Raw genomic sequence first — 24,309 nt, forward strand, 5'->3', positions numbered from 1 at the left:
ATCCCTCAGGAAAAAGCAGCCCTAAATACCAGTCACATTTCTGAGTAATCTTCTTCAGGATCTTGATCTTCTAGTGTCTTGCTGCTCCTTTAGCTCTCAAATGCATTATATGTTCATTTTTTCTAGTTGCCATCAGTGGGAGGATTGTCTTGAATTACCAGAATTAGAAGTCAAGATTCCCTTTACTTTTAATATTTGATTTCTAAGTGCAGATATCAAATAAAATGTCATTTTATTTGGACTCCACAAGAATATTTGAATTTCCCAAGTTTCAGGCTTTATGCCACAGATTAAGAAAGCTCAACAACTGTTCTTTCTTATGGGTGATAACAACTCTAACCAAGGGTAAAGACTTCATGGACACAAACCTTCAATTAGCCTTTTCAGTCATGAATTTACTGTTCTACTTTTGTTATATTTATTAACATCTTTCAGTCTTTAGCTATCATCTTGTTCATATTTTATTTTATTTTTTTCAATTAATCATTTTGTCTAGGAAGTCCCCATTTGGTTTAAAAATGAATATTTTATTGTGCTTTCATCTTTTAAAAGCTGAGTGAATATTTCCTTTGCTTTGAAGAAGAAAATATCCAAAATGCATTATAACTGCTTTTGAAAAAATGTGTTCCAGATATCAGAGGTTAGCCTATTCTGAGTTTATTACATCAGGAAAATAGCTCAGGTCATACCCAAAGGGTGTGTTTGTACTACACTGAAAGTGTAGAAATATTGCATAGTGAGAATTAATGGTTGGCATAAAAGTCTGCCTGATATGTTAATTAATTGAATCCTGTTAAGCCATTCACATATTGATGTTCCTAGGCAAATGTAGTATTATATCTCTTTAATTTATTTTTACTCTTAGCATAAACCTAATCTATTTTAAAAGGATTAACGCCATACAAAACATATATTCATTTAACAAATATTTACCCACCTAAAAGGGGGCGGGAACTGTTTCTATGTTAGAAACTAGACAATAAGGAAGAGGAAAAAAACAAAAATATATAAAATATATGATAAATAATGATTTTTTAAAAATACAGTGACTGAAAGAATGAGGTCGTGAGAAATTATTTTAGATGGAATGGAAATACGTATTTGTGAGGAAGTATCATCTGAGGAGAAACAAATAAATTAAAAGGAAGGTGATTTTTAAATTAAAGAGCAGAGAATTCCAGGCATAAAAATTGCAAGTACAAAGACCCTAGGACAGAAACCAGCATAACTCCATGCAAGAAATTGCAAGAAAGCCGTTGAGAGGGTGGAAAAATATAAGTCAGGAAATTGATGTGAGATCAGTTCATGTAGGACCTGATAGGCCTTGGTAGAGATTTGGGGTTGCTTTTTTTTTCTCGGAGAGTGACAGGAGTCCATTGGAAGTTTGGATCAGAGGAATATCACGATTTCATTTTCATTTTCAAAGAGCACCATCGAGATAGACTTAAGAGTGGTAGTGCATAGAATGTAAACAAGTAAACCATTTAAGTGGTTTAGCAGTACAGTCAAAAGAAGATGTGACAGCACTGGAAGTGAGGAGATGAGGTAGGGTTTGGTATGTGGTTTGAAGATAAAGGTGACAGGACTTGCTACCAGATGGGATGTTGGAAAGTTTCTAAGTATTTGGTCTGAGAAAGAGAGTGAAGAGTGGTGCTATTCCCTGAAATAGTGTAGACTGGGGTGTTCATTCAAGGGTGAAAATAAAGCGTTCTGATTCAGATGTGATAAATTTCAGATGCCCATTAAGTTCCAAGTGGAAATTATGTAGGCATTTATCTGTAGCTCTCTAGAGAGAGTAAAGCTTGAAATATAAATCTGAGAGTCATCAAAGTATACTGTAGATAATATTCAACATCAGGGGACTTGAGATTAGCTGCAGTTGGAATGCAGACAACAGAAACAGTTTAAAGACTGAGCCCGAGGACACACCAACATTTAGAAGATGAAGAAGATTCTACAACAAGATTACAAAAGAGTGGTGAGTCATTTAGGAGTAGCTCAAAACACATGTGATGATGTTGAAACCAATAGTAATGTGTGTTCTCCCAAGATTATTAATAACCTATGATTCTAGGGAATTTAACAAAAAGTAGCCTTTTAATACTATTTATTAAACTAGAAATCTGAAAAGTTATGTTAAATATAAACATAATAGTATTAATATCTCCTAACTAGTAAATAGTCAAGCCCTTGGATATAAAGTGTATATCTGAGGTTGTAATAAGAGGGTAATTCTAGGGTTGAAGAACAAGGTGGAAGAAATATCATTTAAACATGTTATACTAAATATTTATCATGCTTCTGTTTGACTGAGTCTCACATAGTCTCATAAACCAGATTCAAATATGAAGTGATGAATGTGAGCAAAATACAGAGATCCATGCTGATGTTATGTGAAAGATTTCTCGTTACGTAAAATTTAACTTGCTCTTAAATGTGTATGACTTCAGATTCTAAATAAATACTTGATGTTCTTTTATTCTCTTTGCTTCTTTCCACAGGTGGAGAAGTCCCATATACAACTCTGGCCACCCGAATGATGATGGGGGCTTGGTGGCTATTTGCTTTGATTGTCATCTCATCTTACACAGCAAACCTTGCTGCTTTCCTCACTATCACCCGCATTGAAAGCTCCATCCAGTAAGTAGACAAAGATTCCACTTGATACAAAGCATGAGAAATGACAGGCGTGGCCAAAGCTATGTGATGTCTGTTAATAAATTTACAACTTCCTTTTGAGTAAAGGCTTAATTTTGTGATGTGCAGACATCACAACATAGTCCAACTCCTGAAAGTACAGTTTTGGTAGAGCATTCTTTATACCATAAGATTCTGGGTATAATTTGGACATTGCTTCCCACATTTTCCTGGAAGGATAACACATATTCAGAATTTTAACCTCTGTAAAATATGACTGTGGGCAATATTATTAAAAAGAAGGAAAAGGATACATGACTAAAATATATATATTTCAAGTTTGAGATGCTCAGTCTTTGCCTTGAGTCTGTCCCATTATGCACTGTCTGAGTAAATAGGTAGACACTGGATGATTGATAGATAGATGATAGGTAGGGAGAGGGAGAGAGAGAGAGAGAGAGAGAGAGAGAGAGAATGAGAATAGCTATCAAGAAGTAAAACCACATTCTGTCTCTTCATTGCATTATAGCTAATGTGAGTATTATTGCTGCTGTTTTTCCAGCTGCAGTGGTGGTAAATTGCCATTAACTATAGTGTACTTTTGAATCCTGAAAGCTACCTAAGTCAGTGCTTCATTTCACAAATGACTTTCCCATGAGCCCTGAGACTCCCAAGGCCTTTGATTTACCATGGCCAGTTTTTCTTTATGTGGTTTCATACCATAAGGTCAGGTCAGTGCCACAGTACAGCTTCTGCCTTATTAGAACATAGTGTTCTGTATATCGTTTTACGAAAAATTTCTCTGAAAATTTTATTAATCCAAAATCAAGGTGGTTTGAACTTCCGTAAAGTTAAAAAACATTTATTTATCAACAAAGTTGACAGTTCAAGATTAGAATAATTAACTTTGTCAGGGAATTAATTAGGGATTTACTTCATCCTTAAGAGAAAACATGAATTCTTCTTGCCTTTAAAATAGTATGTAAATGAATTCCATCAGTAGTTGCAAAATTATTATGGCACAATACTAAAATAAAGTCAAGAATTAATGATCTAAAAAGAAATAGGGTATTTTCTTCAACTGCTTGTGTATATAAATTGAAACCCCAAAATTCAGCTACTAATAGTCAGTTATTTCATTCATTTATGAAAATGATGTTCCCAACTTCTCTCATCAAATCATAGTCTTCAAGTTGTTTTCCCAGTTATTTCTTTGGTGCAGAACCTTCATATCCTTTTAACTTACTACCCTTGTAGCCAGTTCTACGTGTGGCATAAGTTATAAGTGATCCAGAGTGAAGCTCATGGAAAATTTAAACTGATGACCCCATCAGAGTCCTATTTTAAGCAATAATGAAAATGATTACAGTATCCCAGCCCAAGAAATCTATGAATTAGTAAAATTGTGCAAATAATAATTAACATTTATTGAGCACTCACAAGATGCCAAACTTTGTACTAGATGTTTGACATGCATTGGCTTATTTAATACTTAAAACCATCTTCTGGAATGCATACTACTTATTAATAACCCATTTTACAACTGAAGGTGAAAAGATAAGTAACTTGCCTCAAATCATGCAGCTAATAAGTGATTGATTAAAGACCAGACCTTAAATCTGTCTCATTCCTGAATCTGTGTTCTAACTATGCCACACTAGTGTCCGTTCCACACCCTTGTACATTTGTATGGCCAGTTGCTTTTTAGGGAACTTTATAAAGGATTGTGTCATAGCCTCATTCATTGCTAAGTATAGTGATGTGAAGGATGACATTATTCAAATTTTCAATTTGTCTGAGGAAATAAAGTATCAAAAGTTAGGAGATTTTTGTGTTGGGTCAATTCTCTAGGCATATATCCCAGCATGAGCTAATTACGTCTATAATTGATACCTGCCACTCAGGGTAAGACTGCTTGCCAGACCAGTCAATGGAAATCACGTTAAGAAAAATAGTTTTAAAAAATTAAAATGGAGCATTTTAATCTCACTAATATACTTCTTGTCAACTTTGTTTTACATGTTATATTTTAAGAGTACTTAAAGTACATAGGTTTTCACGATGTAGCTCAGATCTGACTTTGAAACATTTTAAAATAAATGAAGAACATTTTAAATAACTGATTTTATGTAGCATATGACAATAATCATAAATAATAAAAATTATGGATATTATTCACTGAGAATTTATTATGAATTTATTAAGTATATATATATATATCCCCTTCAGTACTCAAAATTACCACTACTACTACTACTATAATAATACAACTAGTACTATGATTCCTACTTTGTAGATCAAGAAACAGAAATTTGGAAGTTAACTGCTCACTAGCACCCAGTGAATAGTGTCAGAGCTGGACAATTGTCAATCCAATACCAACTCATGACTTTACCTACTGAAGTTTTTCTTTATCTTACAGTTCGTTTCTTGCTGGTTCTAAAATTTGTTTGCTCGAGCCTCCCTTTCACTGAGGTTGCAGGCCTCATGGTGTGTGTATATCTGAGCTATTTAGTCATTACAACTTTGACAGCATTCGTTAGTATCTAGACTTTCATGCAATAGCAGTGGGAGCAAAAGCCTCTATCAAATTTTTTACACCCATAGGATTTTCTAAAGTAAAGTCTAATATGGAAAAAGATCCTAATTACACATGATGTTTCCCTCAGGTGTAGTTTCCCACAATCCAAAATAACTGAACATTCATTTTTTTAACAAATTATTTCTTTCTAATGCCAACTCACATTATTAAAAGTCAACATTGGGTATAATGAATCTCCCCTTCCTTCTAATCTTTTCACTAGGTTAATTATGAAAGGGGAAAATCAGAGCCAAGTAAGTTAAAAGAGACCTGATTCTCTCCCCAAACTTAAAGATAGCTTCTAATTTCATGCTTCAGCTGTGTTGGTAAACATAATTGTAATGTTTCTTGGAAACATTCAAAGTTCCATTTATAACTAATGTCAAACTTTCTTGGAAAATTATGTCTAATTTTTCTTAGAAAAGCAAAAATTTTTTCGCAAAACCATGCCCTGTCATTCTTCTTAATCATTCACATTCATGAGATTTGCTCTTCGTTAAATGAAGCAGTGCTCATCAGGGTACCTTTTCCCAGCCCAATTGCTGTTCCATTAACAAACATCTACCATCCACATCTTTATTCCCAAAATTCAAAGTCACTTCTGCACACCAGGAGAGGCAGAGGTGGCTAGCTGGTAACCACAAATCTGATCTCTTTTCCTCTGAGTCTGTTTCTTGGCTACTGTAAATAATGCTTCAGTGAACATAGGGATGCGTAATCTTTTCAATTCAAAAGAACATGATCTTTTCAAATTAGTATTTGCACTTTATTTGGATAAATACCCAGGAGTGGAATTGGTGGATCGTACTCTAGTTCTGGTTTAAATTGCTTGAGGAACCTCCATATGGTTTTCCATAGTGGCTGCACCAGTGCACAGGGTTTCCTTTTCTCTACCTTCTCACCAATGCTTATTACTTGTTGCCTTTTTGATAACAGACATTCTGACAGGTGCAAGGTGGTAGCTCATTGTGGTTTTGATTTGCATTTCCTGGTGATTAGTGGTGGTGAGCATCTTTTCATGTGCCTGTTGGCCGGCCATCTGTATGTTAAATGTCTGCAATTTATACAGACATTTGGAAAAAATGTCTATTCAGATCCTCTGACCATTTTTAATCTGGTTGGTTGTTTTTTTAATGTCAAGTTGTATGAGTTCTTTGTATATTTTGGATATTAACCCCTGATTGGGTATATCATTTGCAAATATCTTCCCCCATTCAGTAGGTGGCCTTTTCATTTTGTTGATAGTTTCCTTCACTGTGCAAAAGCGTTTTAGTTTGATGTAGTCCCATTTGTTTATTTTTGCTAATCCATGTATAACTTCTGAATCTCCCAAAACTTAACTAATAATAGCCTATGGCTGACTTGAAACCTTACCAGCAACATAAACTGTTAACTAACATGTATTTTGTGTGTTATATGTATTATATACTTATTTTTACAATAAAATAAGCTAGACAAAAGAAAATATTATTAAAAAATCATAAGGGAAACTATTTATGGTACATATATGATTTTAATGGAAAGAAGTCCATGAATAAGTGGACCCTCACAGTTCAAACCCACGTTGTTCAAGGGTCAACTGTAGACATTTAAACACTGTGCTAGACATTTAGTCTATAAAGGTATTTAGGTATTATCCCTGAGTCACAATTTATTTGGGGAGATAACAGTGTAGAATTCAATGACATAGGGCTCTGATAAATTATTTATAAAATGCTGTATGAACACAGGGAAGGAGTGATTTAAGTCAATAACTTGGAGAGAAGGGGAGGAGAGAGGAAAAAAAACTATTAGGCATCACAGAGGTTCTCTGAATGTGTCATCGGAGAGTTTGATCTTAAAGGATAAATTTCAACATACTGAAGGAGTGGCTTATAGCAGAGGTATGAAACTCCTAGGAGAATATCTAGCAAAGGGTAGGTTATCAAAATGTGTTCATCTCCTTCATGGATTGAGATAGGTGATGTGAGGGTGACAGGAAGTGAAATAGAAAAGGAGGGTAGGACCACATCTTGAAGGGCATGATAAAGCTTGTTACGGAATTTGGAGTTTTTCCTGGAGATAATGAAGAGTGACATCATTTAAGAAAGACAGCTTTATCTGTGGAGAGGAAGATGGGCCAGAGAGAAAAATGGAGGAGCATATGGAAACTCATTGCAGATGTCTAATAAACATATATTTATGGTGTTTAACAGTATGTCTCTACTTGATATAAGCCTGATCACATATCTTCTTGTTTCATGGGCTCCTTATGTGGAAATATCTAAGGATTAAGGGTAATTTAAGAGAAATCTGGCTTGAGAAACTTTATATCTCTAGGCTAACGTTTACATTTCTTGTGAATGTAGGAATATTGCGTCAGTTTATTTTTTTAAGATATTTTAAAAAAGGATGTGGTTTACTACCTCTTAGTTAAATAGATAGGGACAGAGAGAGTTACTAATGTGAGGAAATTCTAGAAGTCACTCTGGTTAGGCTACTTTTCAGATGCAGTTTTGCCCAAAATTTGCATCTCCAGGTTTGCTATTCCTGGACCCCATCCTGCCTATTAATTACTTTTAGCCTTGAGCCATCAGAAAAGAAATAAGACATTTTTATTCCATTTTAATACATTTTCTTCTTATAAAAGTAACACAAGGCTATTTTGAGAAAATTAGAAAGTAGAGTAAAATTTTAAAGGACAAAGCATTAATAATCCATAATTTGTCATAAAGCAGTAAGTTCTGTTAATATTTAAGCAAACTTTCTTTTAGCTGTTTATTTTGAAGCAATTATATATACACAGGAAATTGCAAAGTCAGTGCAATTATAGCACAGAGATATCCCATATACCCTTCACCAAGTTTCCCCCAATGGTTACCTCTTCAGTAATTGCAGTACAGTATCAAAATCAGGAAATTGACATGGGTACTAGATATACATATAGCACTGTGCCATTTTATCACAAGTTTAGAATCTCTAACCACCACTGCAATACAGAACTACTCCATCATTACAAAAATCTCCCGCATTCTACCCCTGTATAGTCACACTCACACCTTCTTCCCCACCATCTGCAGCTCTTGGTAGCCACTAATGTTCTCCACTCATTCTAAGAGTGTTATATAAGTTGAATCATACAATATGTGGCCTTTTGAAATCAGCTTTTTTTTCACTCAGCAAAATGCCCTTGAGGTCTATCCAAGTTGTTGCATGCATCAGTAGTTCATTGTTTTTTATTGCTGAATGGTATTTACCTATTTTTGTTGTTTCCAGTTTGTTTAAAATTTACCTATTGAATAGCATTTTTGTTGTTTCCAGTTTTTAGCTACTACAAATAAAACTGCTAAGAACATTTATGCTCAGGCTTTTGCGTGGATGCCTTCATTTCTCTGGCATAAAAGCCCAGGAGTGTGATCGTTGGATAGTGCGGTAGGTGTGTGATTACTTTTTAAGAAACTGCCAAACTATTTTCCAGAGTGCCTGCACCATTTTACATCTCCACCAGCAACATATGGGGAATCCAGTTTCTCTGCATCCTTGTCAGCATTTGGTGCTGTCACTTTTTAAAATTTTAGCCCTTCTGATAGGAATGTAGTAATATCTTACTGTCATCTTAATTTGCATTTCCCTAGTGACTACTGGTGTTGAGCATCTTTTCATGTGTTTTTCGTCATCTTTATATCCTCTTGCATGAAAGGTCCCTTTATGTCTTTGTCCATTTTCTACTTGGACTGTTTGCTTTTTTACCGTTGAGAGTTCTTTACATATTCTAGATACAAGTTCTTTGTCAGACATGTGGTTGGCAAATATTTTCTCTTAGTCTATTGCTTGTTTTTTTTCATCCTCTTTGCAGAGTCTCACATAGAACAAACGTTTTTAATTTTGATGAAGTCAAATTTACCCGTTATTTTGTATGGATTTTGTACTTTTAACGTCGTGTCTAAGACTCTTCAGGGAACTCCTAGGTCCCCAAAATTTTCAACTGTTTTATGCTAAAACTTTTATAGTTTTACATTTCACATTTAAATCTATCATCCATTTTGAGTTAAGTTTTATACTAGGTGTAAAGTTTAGGTTGAGGTTCATTGTTTGCCTATGGATATTCAAATGTCCAGGAGCATTTTCTGGAAAAAAAAAACAAAAGAACAAACTATCTTTCCTTCATTCAATTGCTTGTGCACTTTGTAAAGAAAAATCAGTTCGCATACTGTGTGAGTCTATTTCTGGGTTCCCTATCCTGTCCCATTGATCTAGGTATCTGTCTCTCTGCCAATAGCATAGATTTGATTACTGTAGCTTGAAATTGAGGATATGGATTCCTCCCACTTAATTCTTTTTTTTTTTCAGAATTATTTTAGCTATTCTACTTCCTTTGCCTTTCCATATAAATTTTAGAATGATCTTGTCTGTACCTGCAAAAAAAGTAATGCTAGAATTTTAATAGGAATTGTATTAAACCTGTGTATCAATTCGGGGAGTATTCACATCTTTACTATGTTGAGTCTTCCAAGTTATGAACGCAGTATATCTCTCTGCTTATTTAGATTTTTAATTTCTTCTATCAGCATTTTGTAATTTATAACATATAAGTCTTATATATGGTAGAGTTATACCTAAGTATTTATTTTTATCCCAGTGATTATAAATGGTATTGGATCTTTGAATTTGGCTTCCACATATTCATTGCTAGTATAAAAATACGGTTTTTTATATGCTGATTTTATCTTGTGATCCTGATGTGAGTTCAGGGGTTCTAGGAGTTTTGGTAGATTCTTTGGGATTTTCTATGTAAACCTTCATGCCATTTACAAAACTGAGCAGTTGTGTTTCTTTCTTTCTCACCTGTATGCCTTTTATTTCCTTTTGTTGCCTTTTCTGTGCTGACTAGAACTTCTGATACTACGTCAAATAAGAGTGGTGAGAGTGGACATCTCTATTTTGTTCTCTGTCTTGGGGAAGCATTCAGTCTTTCACTATTAGGTGTAAGGTTAGCTGTAGGGTTTTTGTAGGTATTCTTTGTCGAGTTGAAGAAATTCTTTTCTATCCCTAGTTTTCTATGTGTTTTTATCATGAATGGATGTTAGATTTTGTCAAATGCTTTTTTTTCCCATCAACTGATATGCTCAGATGATTTTTTTCTCCTTTATCCTGTTTGGTGGATTACATTGTTTGATTAGTGAACTATTTTCAGAATGAGGTAGAGGCTAACTCTATTTCCCCCTCCTATTCCTTCTCCACCTTTTCCCCTAAATCTTGCTTTTCTTCTTAATTTTCTTCCTCTGTTGATATGAGGCAGTAAAAGAGCCTGACTTTCCCTGCCTGCAGCTCTACTTATTGTTGTCTTTTCTCCTACATCAGCTATTGCTTCCTTCTATCCATTATCTTCCCATTCAAGTTTACCCTCCAGAGTGTAGAGTCCAGACAGTTACCTTCTTACATCCTTAAAATTGGCTCTGAAGCCTCCATTATTACCTCATTCTATCAAAATAAAGTTCACTTCCATCAGCAGAGCTTATTAAACCGTTCAAAAGCTGGTCAGCTTCTTTTTTGCCTACTAGCACCAATTAATTCATTCTCACGCTTGTTCATGCTCCAGTCAAGCCAAACTTTTGTAAGATATTTCATGCTTCTCTGGAGTTTCCATGCTGTTCCCACTCGCTGAAATGACCCAGAAGTGCATTCTTCTCTTCTGGCATCTTCTGTTAGCTCAGGCACAATTAGTCATTACACATGTGTCTTCTCTTTGAGAGTGTACATTTTTCAAAGACAAGGACTATGTCACCTTCATATTTGTTCCCCTAATCCTTCTCAGAGTGCCTGGCACAGAGTATTAATAAGAGCAGCTAACAATGAGTGCTTGCTATGTGACAGACACTCTCCTAATGCTTTGCATAGATTTTCTCATTTAATCCTCATAATAGCCCTATGAGAGATATATTATTTTCATCTCCTTTTTGAAGATGACAAAACGAAAATCTAGGGTAGTAAACCCAGGCAGTTGGCACTAGAACCTCTGTCTTCACCAGTGGGTCATATAGTCTGCAATTAGCAAATACACTAAATCTTTACTGAATGAAATAAATAAATAATATGTTTGTGAATACATGAATGAATGAAAACCATCAGTATCATTATAAGTTTCTTTGAAAAATAAAGATTTGCAGAAGAGAATTAATGGCTGAATTATATTTAGCTAAGTCAATTCCACATATTTCTAAGTTGCATGGTATCCTAGAAACAGACACCAGAGCCATGGATTCAAATACATTTGCATTTAAAATCTCTCCCACTTAGTAGCAAATGATCTTGTCATTTTCCGTAATTATTTTAAGCCTTATTTTCCCTAAGAGTAAGAAGAGAATGGGTTCAACTTCATAACTTTTAGTATAAAGAATAAATGGGGGCGGGGAGAAAGACATAAATAACAGCACAGTTCCTGGACACACCCTACCTAGGATTTGCTTCCATTTTTCTCCTTTACTCCCAGGAGCTCAAGTAAAATTCCTTGAACCCTTCTTCCCTTCACTCTCATTTTTGGTGGTACTAATAACTATTTGTTTACTGTTTTGTCCACAATTTCATACACTCAGTTATTTCTTTTACCTGGTTCAGCTGAACCTCAAAGTTCCCTGTTGCTGCCGCTATTGTTTCTGACACAGCTACTACCACCCTGCCCTGCTTCATGGGTGTGGTCTTCTTGCCCCGCCCCTTAATCCTCCAAGCTCCTCAAAGGTAAAAAACTGTCTCTCAGCAAGCCTTATCTGATCTTAAGCCTAAATAAGGACTTAGGAGGGAGATGCAAGAGGGAGGAGATATGGGGATATATGTATATGTATAGCTGACTGACTTTGTTATAAAGCAGAAACTAACACACCATTGTAAAGCAATTATACTCCAATAAAGATGTTTAAAAGAAAAATAAGGATTTAGCCAAATGGTTCATTCTGTTGTCTCACTTTAGCTTAACTATCATGAAGATTAAGTTGCTACTGTTAGTGACTAACACTTAACCCAGGTCAGGATATCTATGTGTCAGGCACGTTTTCTCTTTTAACTCATCTTTTGTAACCTGTAGCTGTATGCCACTTCCTCTATGTAGTTTTCCACAGAGTTTTCATAACTGAATTTAGTGGCTCCCTTTTTTGAATGCCTTTGCATCTACCTTGTTTACACTCTGAGCAACATCTAGCCTTGTACTGGGGTATTATTCTACTTGTTTTTCCTTCCCAATTACAATATATGTTCTCGAGGGTGGTTTTATGACTTGTATTAACACAGTGCTTTATGTAGTACCTTATTGAGTACACAGTTGGTTACAAGTAAATATTCATTGAATGAATGAACCAGAAAAGGATTTCTTAGAATCTGGCTTGAGACTATGGAACTCCATGACTTGTTTATAGCCTCATAAGAAATCAGAAAGAAATATGAAAGCCATTTCTTTGTTCTTTTATTCCAGGATAAGACAGGGAGCCCAGAATGGTATGTTCTCTCAGTTTCCTTAGTGTCTCACCTACTTCAGTCTTTCAGTAAGAGGCTATTTCTTAGCTCTCAGCAGGGAATTGCACACTTTATTAGGAACAGCCAAAATCAAGGTGGCTGGAGTGAGCTGGGCCTGATTCATACTGCTTTTTATGTTTTGGTTTAGTATAGAATTGTATAAACTTAGCTCCAGAGTACACAGTCATAGCAGACAGAGGAAGACGTTCATCTCCTTACTCTATACTGTTCAGTGTCAAAATGACTTACTTGTCAAAGCCCTTAAGTACTACAGTGATGGATGTTTTATAAACATACAGCCATCTAGATGTTATAGACAGAATTTTGTCTTTCTTTTTGGAAAACAAAAACTCTCAGAAGTATGCTGGTCTTTCAAAGCCACTCTTCAGTGAGGATTTAATTAAAAGTTTTCTCCAACTTTTTTTGTGACTCCCAGGAACAGGGCTATTTTAGCATTGTTATAGACTCTGTTTACACTGAGCTCACCGAGATGAAAACTTTGCCAAACTAATAAGCTCCCACAACCCCTAAAATGATCTCCTTCTTCTGGACAAGCTGAATCATTCTAAACAAGTCAAATCCTCACCTCGTTCTCTCTCTCAGCCCTAGTCATCTAAGCCTAAAAACCTGTTAAGTTCTCAAGAATATAAATTCCTGTATCCTCTCTATTTCTTGTTATTTTCCTGCCTTACCTAAAGTCAGCCAAATAAATGACTTCTATCTACCACAAGCATGAGAATATGGTAAAACTCTTATACTTGGGAGCACTCTGCTCAGTCATTTTAGAGGAGCCAGTGCACATGGGGCAGGCTTTCGTGAAATTAATGTAAAAGAGTAAAGAAGATGTGGTACATGTATACAATGGAATATTACTCGGCCATAAAAAGGAAAGGAATTGGGTCATTTGTAGAGACATGGATGGACCTAGAGACTGTCATACAGAGTGAAGTAAGTCAGAAAGAGAAAAACAAATATCATATATTAACGCATATATGTGGAATCTAGAAAAATGGTACAGGTGAAGCTATTTCCAGGCCAGGGATAGAGATGCAGATGTAGAGAACAGACATGTGGACACAGTGGGGGAAGGGGAGGGTGGGGACGAACTAGGAGATTAAAATTGACATAAATACACTTCCATGTGTAAAATAAATAGCTAGTGGGAACCTGCTGCATAGCACAGGGAGCTCAGCTCAGTGCTCTGTGATGACCTAGATGGGTGGGATGGGGGGAGGGAGGTCCAAGAGGGAGGAGTTATATGTATATGTATAGCTGATTCACTTCACTGTACAGCAGAAACTAACACAACATTGTAAAGCAATTATACTGCAATAAAAAAATTAAAATTAAAAAAAAATTTTTAATTAAAATAAAATTTTAAAATGTAGAAGTGTAAGTGATGGACCTGGGTGACAGTGGAATGAATATGTAGGCAGAGTTGTTCAGCAGAATACTGCTGAAGAGAACTGGAGGCCTAGCTTTGAGTGTTCAAGTCTCCTTCCTGCTTCTGAATAATAAGGTAAGTTTTTAAACCACTTTGTACCTTAGTTTTCTGTCTTTGAAAATGTGATCCGTTCCTTGTCCACAAGTATTTGTCCCACAGTTTGAATTAAGTTACTTTCAGTGTCTCTTCAACTATAAACTTCTGTATCAACTACACAAATGAGGTATCTTATTAAACAAGATCTAAGATAATGATAAAAATATATTTGCATAGATTACTCAATAAAAGAAACCCTAGACTGAAAGGAAACTCTTTTTCACCATTTGTCTCATTCTGTTTTTCTTGTCCCACCTTGCTTTCCCAGTGCAGCACACCATCCTGCCAGCGATCCTGGTGTGCTGACCTCCACCCTCCGCTAAGTATCTGCTTGACCCCATTAGTTCTCTGATTCTCTTAGCTCCTCCACAAGCTCCTATCATCTAAAGATAGTCAATTTATTTTTAATGGCTTTCTCCTCCACCACCACCACCCTGCCACACACATACACACACATGCACACACTCACTACACACACCCCTACTACAGCCCCTATTTCTCCAACCCTGATCTTTTAGCCTAAGGGCAAGCTTGGAAATCACCAGATGCCCCAGATCATGGCAAGTCTCCAAGAGGGCAAAGAACAGGATCTACAGCCAGCTGGCTGGGCTACTTTGTCAGATGACGATTGTCGCCTTCTGAGAGGGATGCAGAACTCAACATTTGCTACTGAATGGACGGTGGGGAGCACATTTAAAAAACAGTCCGCGAGGCTTCACTGGTGGCTCAGTGGTTGAGAGTCCGCCTGCCGATGCAGGGCACACGGGTTCGTGGCCCTCCGCGGAGCGGCTGGGCGCGTGAGCCATGGCCGCTGAGCCTGCGCGTCCGGAGCATGTGCTCTGCGACGGGAGAGGCCATAACAGTGAGAGGCCCGCGTATCGAAGGAAAAAAAAAAAAAACAGTCCGCATATTTATAATGTGAGTGACTGTGAATAAGAGCTGACTCTGAGCATTAAGACATGCATTTTATATCTGCTTTTCGTTGACATTTCTCAAAAAAGCTATATACCTAAGTGGGAATAGAGGATAGTTTCTCTGGATGATTCAAAAAAATCTTTTTCAGAGAAATCCAGAGATCTACTGTACTGCGAAGAAGGAAGATATCTTTTGTATTTGGGAAATTTTAACTTATCAGTAGACACTTGGTCCCGTGCTCTGTATTATGAAGAGTGAGGATTTTTGTTTTAGTAGGAAAGATTCATTAGAATCTTCACTGAAACAGTGACCTTCCACCTTATTTTGACAGTAACATTTCACTGGGTCTTCAGATAGGCTATTAAATTAGCCCTACTGTTATTTCTGATAAATTCTTCCTCTCTAGTTACTTCTTTCCACTATGAATAATTTGATAATGTGATTAATGTTTTGAGCTCCTTCAAAGACCTTATAGGGAAAAACATTACAAATTACTATTGATTCCTCATTTGAATCCACACTGTATTTTATTTGGGTCATTGTTTCATGTAGTAATATTGTGTATTATTGTTTCACAGCTTGTTAGTGGCCCAGCTGTGAGGTACTGATCAATGGTTCAGTTTCAGCCTTGGAGGGTATATTGTATAAAGTTTTTTCCATAAGTCAGCACGGGCCCTGACTCTAATTAACATTTTCAGTGTTGATTTGAAGTATGGAATAGGGAGTAAGCTTATTAAATATGCAGATTACTTTATAATGAGTAAGGGTGATTATTGACTAGAACCACACTCTAAGAATTCATTAAGGACCTTGACAAATTAAACAAGGTGATTAGAAGTGAGATGAAGTTTAATAGGGACAAATATGTGATAATTCACTCAGAGATGGAAAGAACAAACTCTGTGTACATGTGTGTGTGTGTGTGTGTGTATGTGTGTGTGTGTGTATCTACAATAGTTTTAAATTGGGGGATATAGGCAGTTTCAGAATGAATCATCTGTCAATTGTAAATTTGAAATGTAACATTGGTGTTTATAAAGAAAATGACCAAAGTCACCTAGCAGTAGAAAAGTTGTTCAGGACTTTTAAACTACTGTGATCTATTTATAAGGTCCATAACTTATGCAAAAATTGCAACAGAAGAGAAAAAAGATGGCTTAGTTAATTACAAAGTAAAAAAGGGAGTAATAGATACTGCGAGTAAAAGTAGTGTTTAACTCAGCAAAGGGAAGGCTGAAGGAAGAAAATGAAAAAGAAATGTTTTATTACATAAAGAAATAGTGTTCTAGAGGTGGTGAGTAGCTTTTGTCCATGTGTCTGAGAACAAAATGAGAGGATTATTTGAAATAGGGGGGGTTTTAGGTTAGGCATGAGTAAGGACTGCCTGGTGTTAAGTTTTGTAAGTCATAAAAATGTCTTAGGAAGAAAAATAAAGTCAGTTTTGGAGGCTGGCTTATGTACCTTAAGGAATGTAATCAAATTATGTGATACCTCCAGGAACTCTTTCAACTCTCTGATGTTATGATTGTATTAGGATTCTTTCTTAACATCACTTAGAAATTTGTTGCTCCTCAGTGAAATTCATGGGGATTACTCAAGTCCTTCCTGTATTTTCAAGGATATAGGAACATGAAAATCTACTATTCTACTATTGAAGTATATTGGATTATTTGAGGATATTGTCCTAACAAATTTTACAATTAGCTGGTAATCAATAGTAAATGTAATGAAATGCTGGCCATACAAATTTAGGATAATTCCATATTTGTTCATATTGTCCTGTGTAAATAAGTATTGCATCTTCATGATATGTGAGAAAGAAACTGCACAGGAAATTTGCAGAGCAATTGAATTCACAGAATATTCGGCCTTTTGCACTGGAGTTTTGCTTAATTAGTATATATATATGTGTGTGTGTGTGTGTGTGTATATATCATGAAAGACTACCTTGTTTGACTAATAGGCCATTTAAAATAGAGAACAGGGTCATAAATGATAATTCTGTCAGCAGGTGGAAAGTGTAATGTCTGCCACATATCAGGATGTATGACATGACGAAATTATTTCCTAGCTTATAATGTGGGTCAACAAGTCAGGCAAGACAATCAGATTTTCAGATGACTGTTTTCTCGCATTTATTTAGCATTGTCATTTTGGAGAGAGTTTAACCATCATATTTATTCATTACTGCCTCCCAGCAGCAAGAAGGATAGAGTGCTTCCTCCTTCCTCTGGGTTCTCTAAAATGACCTATCATATCCACAAGTCTGAATCAACTTCTAACACTAAACTTCTAACACAATCAACTTCTAACACTAAAAACTGTATGGGAACTGCAAGTCTATCCAAGTGCAGGGGGATGTTCCCCCACCTAGTCTCTGATATCCATCTATCTCAAATGCATCTATTTTACATGGATTTCCAATGTTACCTGTGACCATCCTGTCTATACCACGTGGCAGATAGGGGTGCTCTTGACTACTCTTTGGGGGGAAATATTCCTAAATCTCTCGGGAAAGACTTGAAAGTCATCTCCTGGCATGTAATCCTCCATGCCTAGTAATCTACCATGTAGGGACAGTGTTTGGAAGGGAGCAATGCCCTCTTATGAGTACCTCTACACACTTTTTCTAGACCAAGCACATTTGGAATTCTGATGGATATTTAAATAGTTTTTTAAAGAAGTTCAGAGCACAGAGACCTGAAGCCATCTTTTATCTAATTTACTCTGGTGAACCACATAAAGCTGGCTGTGAGGGTATGTGAAGGATGTAAGACAGAAGCGGGTAGAGGGACAGAACAGAGGGGCTGGAGAAGGAGGCACCACTCGGGCCTTATTCGAGCATCCCACATGGAGCCCTTCTCATCCGCTGACCCTCCTCTCTAAATCCCCAGTCCTCTTTGGTCCTCGTATGGTTCCTCTAATAAAACACCCTCTCCAACTGGGGGGCCTCCCTTGGGAATCTCTCCCTGTCTCTGCAAGTAAAAGAATCCTAGCCCTCTGCCTTGCCTGATATCCTTCAAACTTGTCGGCCTCAGACTTCAGACTTCTGCTGTCTTGAAAACAAAAAAAAAATTCTGGCACCATGAGACAAAGAAAAACACTGTGTCTGGGTTCCTCCTGAATTACCTTGCTCCATAAATTATACTGTTTTAGGCTATACAATCTCATCTTCTATGAGAGAATTGTATTTCCTCCACTACTGTGACTTTGACCTTAATCTTTTTAAAATAAAAAGCCTAGCATTATTGGGCTAAAGAATATCCAACTCTTTCCTGAGCCTGCTTTCATTAAATAGCGTTAGCCCTCACGCACTTAAAATAGTTCTCACTGAGCTCTTCAATATGGACTGGACCATCTGCAAACCAGATTTTCTTCTGACATCTGGGAGTGTTAAGAGTCCTGCTTACCGTACCATTTACCCTTGATACCCTTATGTTTCATCAGACTTCCTTTCCAAACTTGTATCTGAGGAGCTGGGAAAACTTCACTGAGCTAAAGGAGCTACTAGGATTCAGAATGTGGTTTCTCAAAGGACAAGTGCCATTAGCTACATTGCAGTAGGAGACAGGAAGCCTTTCCATATGCTTATCTGTTCTCCTATAAGTAGAGCATTCATATTATTGAGACTTCTTTGTCTTTATGTAAATACTCAACCCTTGAAAGAAAAAAATCCTAAAGTTCAGCTTTCTATAATAACACTCAGTATTACCAAAGGTGACTATTCCCTCTTAGTTCTGGTGCCTATCTCTTCTTTAGCTACTAAAACCGTGAATTCTTTTACATTTTTTTAATCATTTCAGTTAGCAGAGTTAGTTGAGCAATTTTCTTCACCTCTTCAGTTTGCTTCTGATATTTTAATCAGAAATCACTCATCAAACCAACCACAAAATTGTCATCTCTGTTTCCACACTGCTGAATAAGTATCCCTCTCAGGAATAGACATTCCACCTTGTACTGGATCCTATGTTTACCAGAACATTGGACTATACCTCAGCTTTTCCAGATATTTTGTTTCAGTCCTATTTGTTTAATTTTTCTTTGTATTTGCCTTGCCTCTGAATTTATTTATGGCAAACTGTCTTGTTTGCAAACAATTCACTGGTGGTCCAATAAAGCTTTTGCAGCTGATTTTGATACAGGGAAAATTTCCAAAGCTCTCTTTTAAAAAGTTGTGTTTCCTTAAAAAAAAATTTTTTTTTTCCTACAAAATACTGCTGGCCATGATTAATCACCCACAGAATGGCTGGTAATATATAGTAAAAATCCCATTTTTATGCAATGCTAGTTTACTGGGAATGCTGGTTTTCTAAGATGAAAGCATCTTTCTAATAAAGAAGTGCAGGCAAAACAAATGAACCTCATTGATTGCTATTTTTCAGACCCTGGGCTAGGTTCTGAGTTTCAAGATAAATAAAATAAAAATGAACAACATTAAAAAAAAAATCATGAGCATCAGTAACATGCATTCTAATGAGGTAAACAAAGAAGTAAAATTTCGAACCACAATGCTAAGATGTGAACACATTTTAAGTATTAGAAGAGCACAGAAGAAGCAGCTGAGTTTGATCTTGAAGGAAAAAAATTCACCAGGGAAGACCAGGAAAGATCTTAAGCTGAGAAAACACCTACCAAGCAAGGAATGATGAAATGGTCTGTTTGCCGTATAATGTGAATAGGAATGAAGCAAAAGGTTGTTTTTGAAAACGAAAAAAAAAAGAAGTTTTTAGGCCAAATTTTTGGAGGATCTTGAATGCTACAGAGTTTGAACCATTTTCTAAGGGCGGTGAGGTATACAGGAAGTATTTAAATAAGTGAGGGATGGGATCAGATTTGAATATCAGAAAGAGCATGTTAGCTGTGGTATGGAGGATGGATTAGAGGTAGGTGGGAGTAGAGATAGGAGAAAAGCTTAGAAATAATTTTCTAGATAGAAATGATGAGGGTATTGGCAATGGAAAGGCAAAGGTAGTGACAGATTCCCAAGATTTAGGAGGTAAAAATTGTACAAAACTTGATGAGAGGTTAGATGGGGTGTGGGAGTTAAAGGCCACAGGTGAGGAAGAGCTTTAGCTGAGATGAATCTATTGGTGGGAAAAATCAAAAGATGGCAATTCTAGAAATCATAATAGAGGACAAAGTACCAGCAATAATAGTAATAAATTAATAACTGCAACTATCAGTAATTGAGCACTTAAAGAGTAAGTTCTAGGCTAGGTGTCTTGTATCAAAATCTACTTCAAACTTCCAGATACCTTATTATAAAATGATTGTTTCCCCTATTTAACAGGGAAAGGAATTGCAATTTGGAGAATTTTAATTTTTCCAAGGATTGAAACTCAAATCTTTACACCTTCAAAACCCATGTTTTTAGAAGCAAAGAGGTGGTCCAGTGCACAGCTGTCGTCAGCACCTCTCAGTGGCAGGCCTGCCTTACCTGACCACCTCGATACATTCTCCAATCCTTTTTTCTGCTTCTTGGATCTCTATAACACTAATGTTCTCTCTGCTGGCCCTCTATTATGGCATGTAGTTGTTTTTTAAGTGTTAACTTTTGGAGTACTTTTTGTGATTGGAAAACCTGCCTCTGTGCCCTGCCCACGACAGCTCTCAGCCACTGCAACCAATGAACTGCAGTGGGCACCAGGCAGGCTCTTTATGTGGTTGCTAATGGGCTCTTGGAGTTACAACAAAATGTGTCCTTTCACAAATGCCGGAATTAGCATCCAGAGGAGGCAACTGGGGAGAGAGAGTGAGAGAAAAATCCTGAACTGAGTTGGAGGACACTTTTAATGTACCCCTGCTTGTTTGTCTCTCTTTCACGGTCAGCCCCTTTGCCTGAAGCATCTAGCATCTATCCTGTCAACCACGTTCCATTTTTCTCCCCCTGAAGAAAAATCCTTCTGATGTGATAACTTGAGTCAACGTGTTTCAATCCGTTAAAAATGGGATTAGACGTAAAATTCCCCGCAGCTAAAGCTGGCAGCTCACTCTTGTCATTTGTTGGTGAGCATAACATACAACCAGACTCAAATATGAAAGAAAAAAAGAGAGAGAAAAAAAAGGGAGAGAGAAAGAGAGGGAGGAAGGAAGGAAGGAAGGAAGGCAGAGAGCCAGAGAGAAACAGAGAAATGGAGAGTAGATGGAAAAGAAAGGCCTATGAGAGTTATTTTACAGGTTATGTAGGTAAGAGCTATTCTCTTAATAAAGGAAAATAGGTAAAAATATGAGTGAAAGTTCACTGCAGAGGTTATAGGCATTAGATTTTTAACTAGTTGACAGCTTTAGAAATGTAAGTAGCAACACATTCATTATAAGATAATTTCATTAGCAAAGTTGTATAAATGTCACAAAGAATTTGCTATGAAGAAAGTTACCATTTCGTATCATAGAGTCATAATATTCTTGTACTTGGAAAGGAGATGAGACATTAATTCAACTCCAATTCATGAATCTCCTCGTTAACAATGTAAGGAGTCATCCTGCCACACACACACACACACAAAATCCATTAAAAATCATTAAAAGAGCATTATAAGGTGAGGAATTATTATAATAATAATCTTTGTATAAAAACGATAGCTTGATTGAATACTGATATGACAGGATCACTAATCACTCTTTGAGGAGGACCCTGTTACTCTCTCCATTTATAGATGAGGAAAGTAAGGTTAAGAGCTACTACCTAACATTACACAGCTCACAAATAACAGACCTGCTTGCCTTTAAAATAGAATCTACCCAATATCAAAGCTTTTGCTATCAGATATAGCTAATATCAGACTATCATATGTATCAAAATTAATTTTCAGTGCTTGAAGGGCTTTAAGTGTTTATTCTTCTCATGGAAAGAGTTTGTAATCAGCCTAGATCAACCCAAATTCCTAAAATTTACTTCCATAGAAGTGTCCTAAATTACAGTTTCTCAGTATATGTGATGTTCAAGCAAATAGTTAAATACCACTTACCTATCAGACAGTATCGTTTAGTATCCATGGGTCGCTAGTCGTATAGGACACCAGTACAAGAAATAAAAGAATCTCAGTAAGATGTTGAGAAAATAAGACTGATTAGAGTGGAAAAGCATTTGCTTTCTTTTAGCATTCACCATGTGTTAGCTGTGGACACTCATTTTTACTGTGTGCATGAGTCCAAGTGTGGGGTTGGAAGAGGAGGGCTCAGATGTAATAGATTCACAGAATTGATCATTTGCGGAATTTTATGTGAGTCTATGTAGGCTTTGTGCGGTTAGGTAGAAAGATAGAATATATTAGTATGAATACATTCACAGCTAACTCTTTTTCTAGAATGCTCTAGATTTTCCCATTTCTTCTGTGGCCTGGGTAAACATTGCCAATTGTTAAAAAAGAAATGTCAATATTTGCCAAGGTAAATTAATATATGTATTAGGGGCTTGTTTATTATTTTATAATTGTTTTGCATTTAAGCCAATGATTGGCATGTCTAAATAATATCCACTCAGATGTTGACCTTAAGATATAATGTTCTAGGGCTTCCCTGGTGGTGCAGTGGTTGAGAGTCCGCCTGCCGATGCAGGGGACACGGGTTCGTGCCCCGGTCTGGGAAGATCCCACATGCTGCAGAGCCATGAGCCATGAGCCTGTGCGTCCCGTGAGCCATGGCCGCTGAGCCTGTGCGTCCAGAGCCTGTGCTCCGCAACGGGAGAGGCCACAACAGTGAGAGGCCCGCATACCACAAAAAAAAAAAAAAAAAAAAAAGATATAATGTTCTTGAGGATTACCACTTGCGGAATAACCTACTTGATTTCTTTTAGGGCCTCATAATATAGGCCATAGCACTTCTGCAGATCTAAAGTATTATGAGAGTGAAAATAACAAAATTACTACTTATAATAGGTACCCCCTTTATCTGTTGGGCTCCTAAACCAGCTTTCTTTTTTCCATAATAAGCTATTTGTGCTCACTTCATTTTGCTTTATTTTATTTTTGTCACCTTTGATGTGCTGTCTTGGTGTACTATAAAGGAACAACACTGAATCAGACAAGCTATAATTTTTATTGCAAGCAGATCTCACAGAAAATTTATAAGCTGAACTTGATATCAGAAATGAAGCTAGAGGGAACATACCTTTGCTCTAAGTTACAAAATGCTCTGCTATTCTAAATTTGAATTACATTGAAAATAAACTGCTTTTTTTCTGACATCAGGAACTTCACAAGGCAACATTTTAAGATACTGTTTAAAAATTTTTTTTGTGTACAAAACAGTTTTGCCAACTAAAAACCTGTTTGTATTATAATTCTACATTCAAGTTCAAAGCTAATATTTAAGGTGATACTATGGCACGGAAACTTGATTATATTAAAGATCCCAACACATGATTTCAATTTTCTTTTCACAGAAAGCTAAGAAGGAGTATTAATTTATTTAGCAGTATTTTACTAGTATGACTATTTGAGCGAACCAGTTATATACTTAGATATAGGCATAAACATTTTTCACCCCTACACTATGATCTCACCAAGTGGAAACGTTCTGAAAGTTATAATCAAGATTGATTGCCAGAACTACTAGGCAGCAAGGAGCCAATCCTATCCTGGGAGGGTTTCTGATGAATCCTAACATGACCTTCTCTAGCCATACACCGTTAGGTTCTAGAAAGTGCAAGCTCTGTACATCTACCTAACCTTGCCCTTGTGTTTATAGATATTGAGTGAATGAGGCATGCTATCGTAACCTGTATTGATAAGTTTCATTTCTTCCCCCTGTGTAACCAGTTTAGATCATCGCTAAACAGTGGGAAATATGTTAAAATGTTAATGTTTTGAGTATAGTTTTACTCCTACTACTGGAAACATTAGTAAATAAGAAGTAAATTGTTCGTTTGAAACAAAATTCTTATTGCTATACTATTACCAAGATAATTATGGTATGTTCCTACCAAATGCCCTGTCACTCTGGTATTAGGTTGCACCCTAGCTACCTGTAGCTCACTTTTATTCCTGCTCTGCCCTCATTATTTTTTTTAACTTATTTATTTATTTTTGTTTATTTATTTATTTTTGGCTGCGTTGGGTCTTTGTTGCTGCACACGGGCTTTCTCTAGTTGCGGTGAGCGGGGACTACTCTTCATTGCGGTGTGCAGGCTTCTCATTGCGGTGGCTTCTCTTGT

The 24,309-nt window shown here is 36.5% G+C and overlaps 1 protein-coding gene across 2 annotated transcripts in view; it reads left to right on the plus strand.

Annotated features, from left to right (window-relative positions):
- The window catches only part of GRID2 (glutamate ionotropic receptor delta type subunit 2), a 1,374,233-nt gene that overhangs the window by 1,130,582 nt on the left and 219,342 nt on the right, over nucleotides 1-24,309 (plus strand). For both annotated transcript variants that reach the window (XM_007450019.1, XM_007450020.1), the window contains one exon: nucleotides 2,502-2,640. In XM_007450019.1, the coding sequence (XP_007450081.1) occupies nucleotides 2,502-2,640 (139 nt within the window). The remainder of the gene's footprint in view (nucleotides 1-2,501; nucleotides 2,641-24,309) is intronic.

Source organism: Lipotes vexillifer, unplaced genomic scaffold (assembly GCF_000442215.2).
Source record: "Lipotes vexillifer unplaced genomic scaffold, Lipotes_vexillifer_v1.1 scaffold178, whole genome shotgun sequence".
In the NCBI taxonomy this organism is placed as follows: Eukaryota; Metazoa; Chordata; class Mammalia; order Artiodactyla; family Lipotidae; genus Lipotes; species Lipotes vexillifer.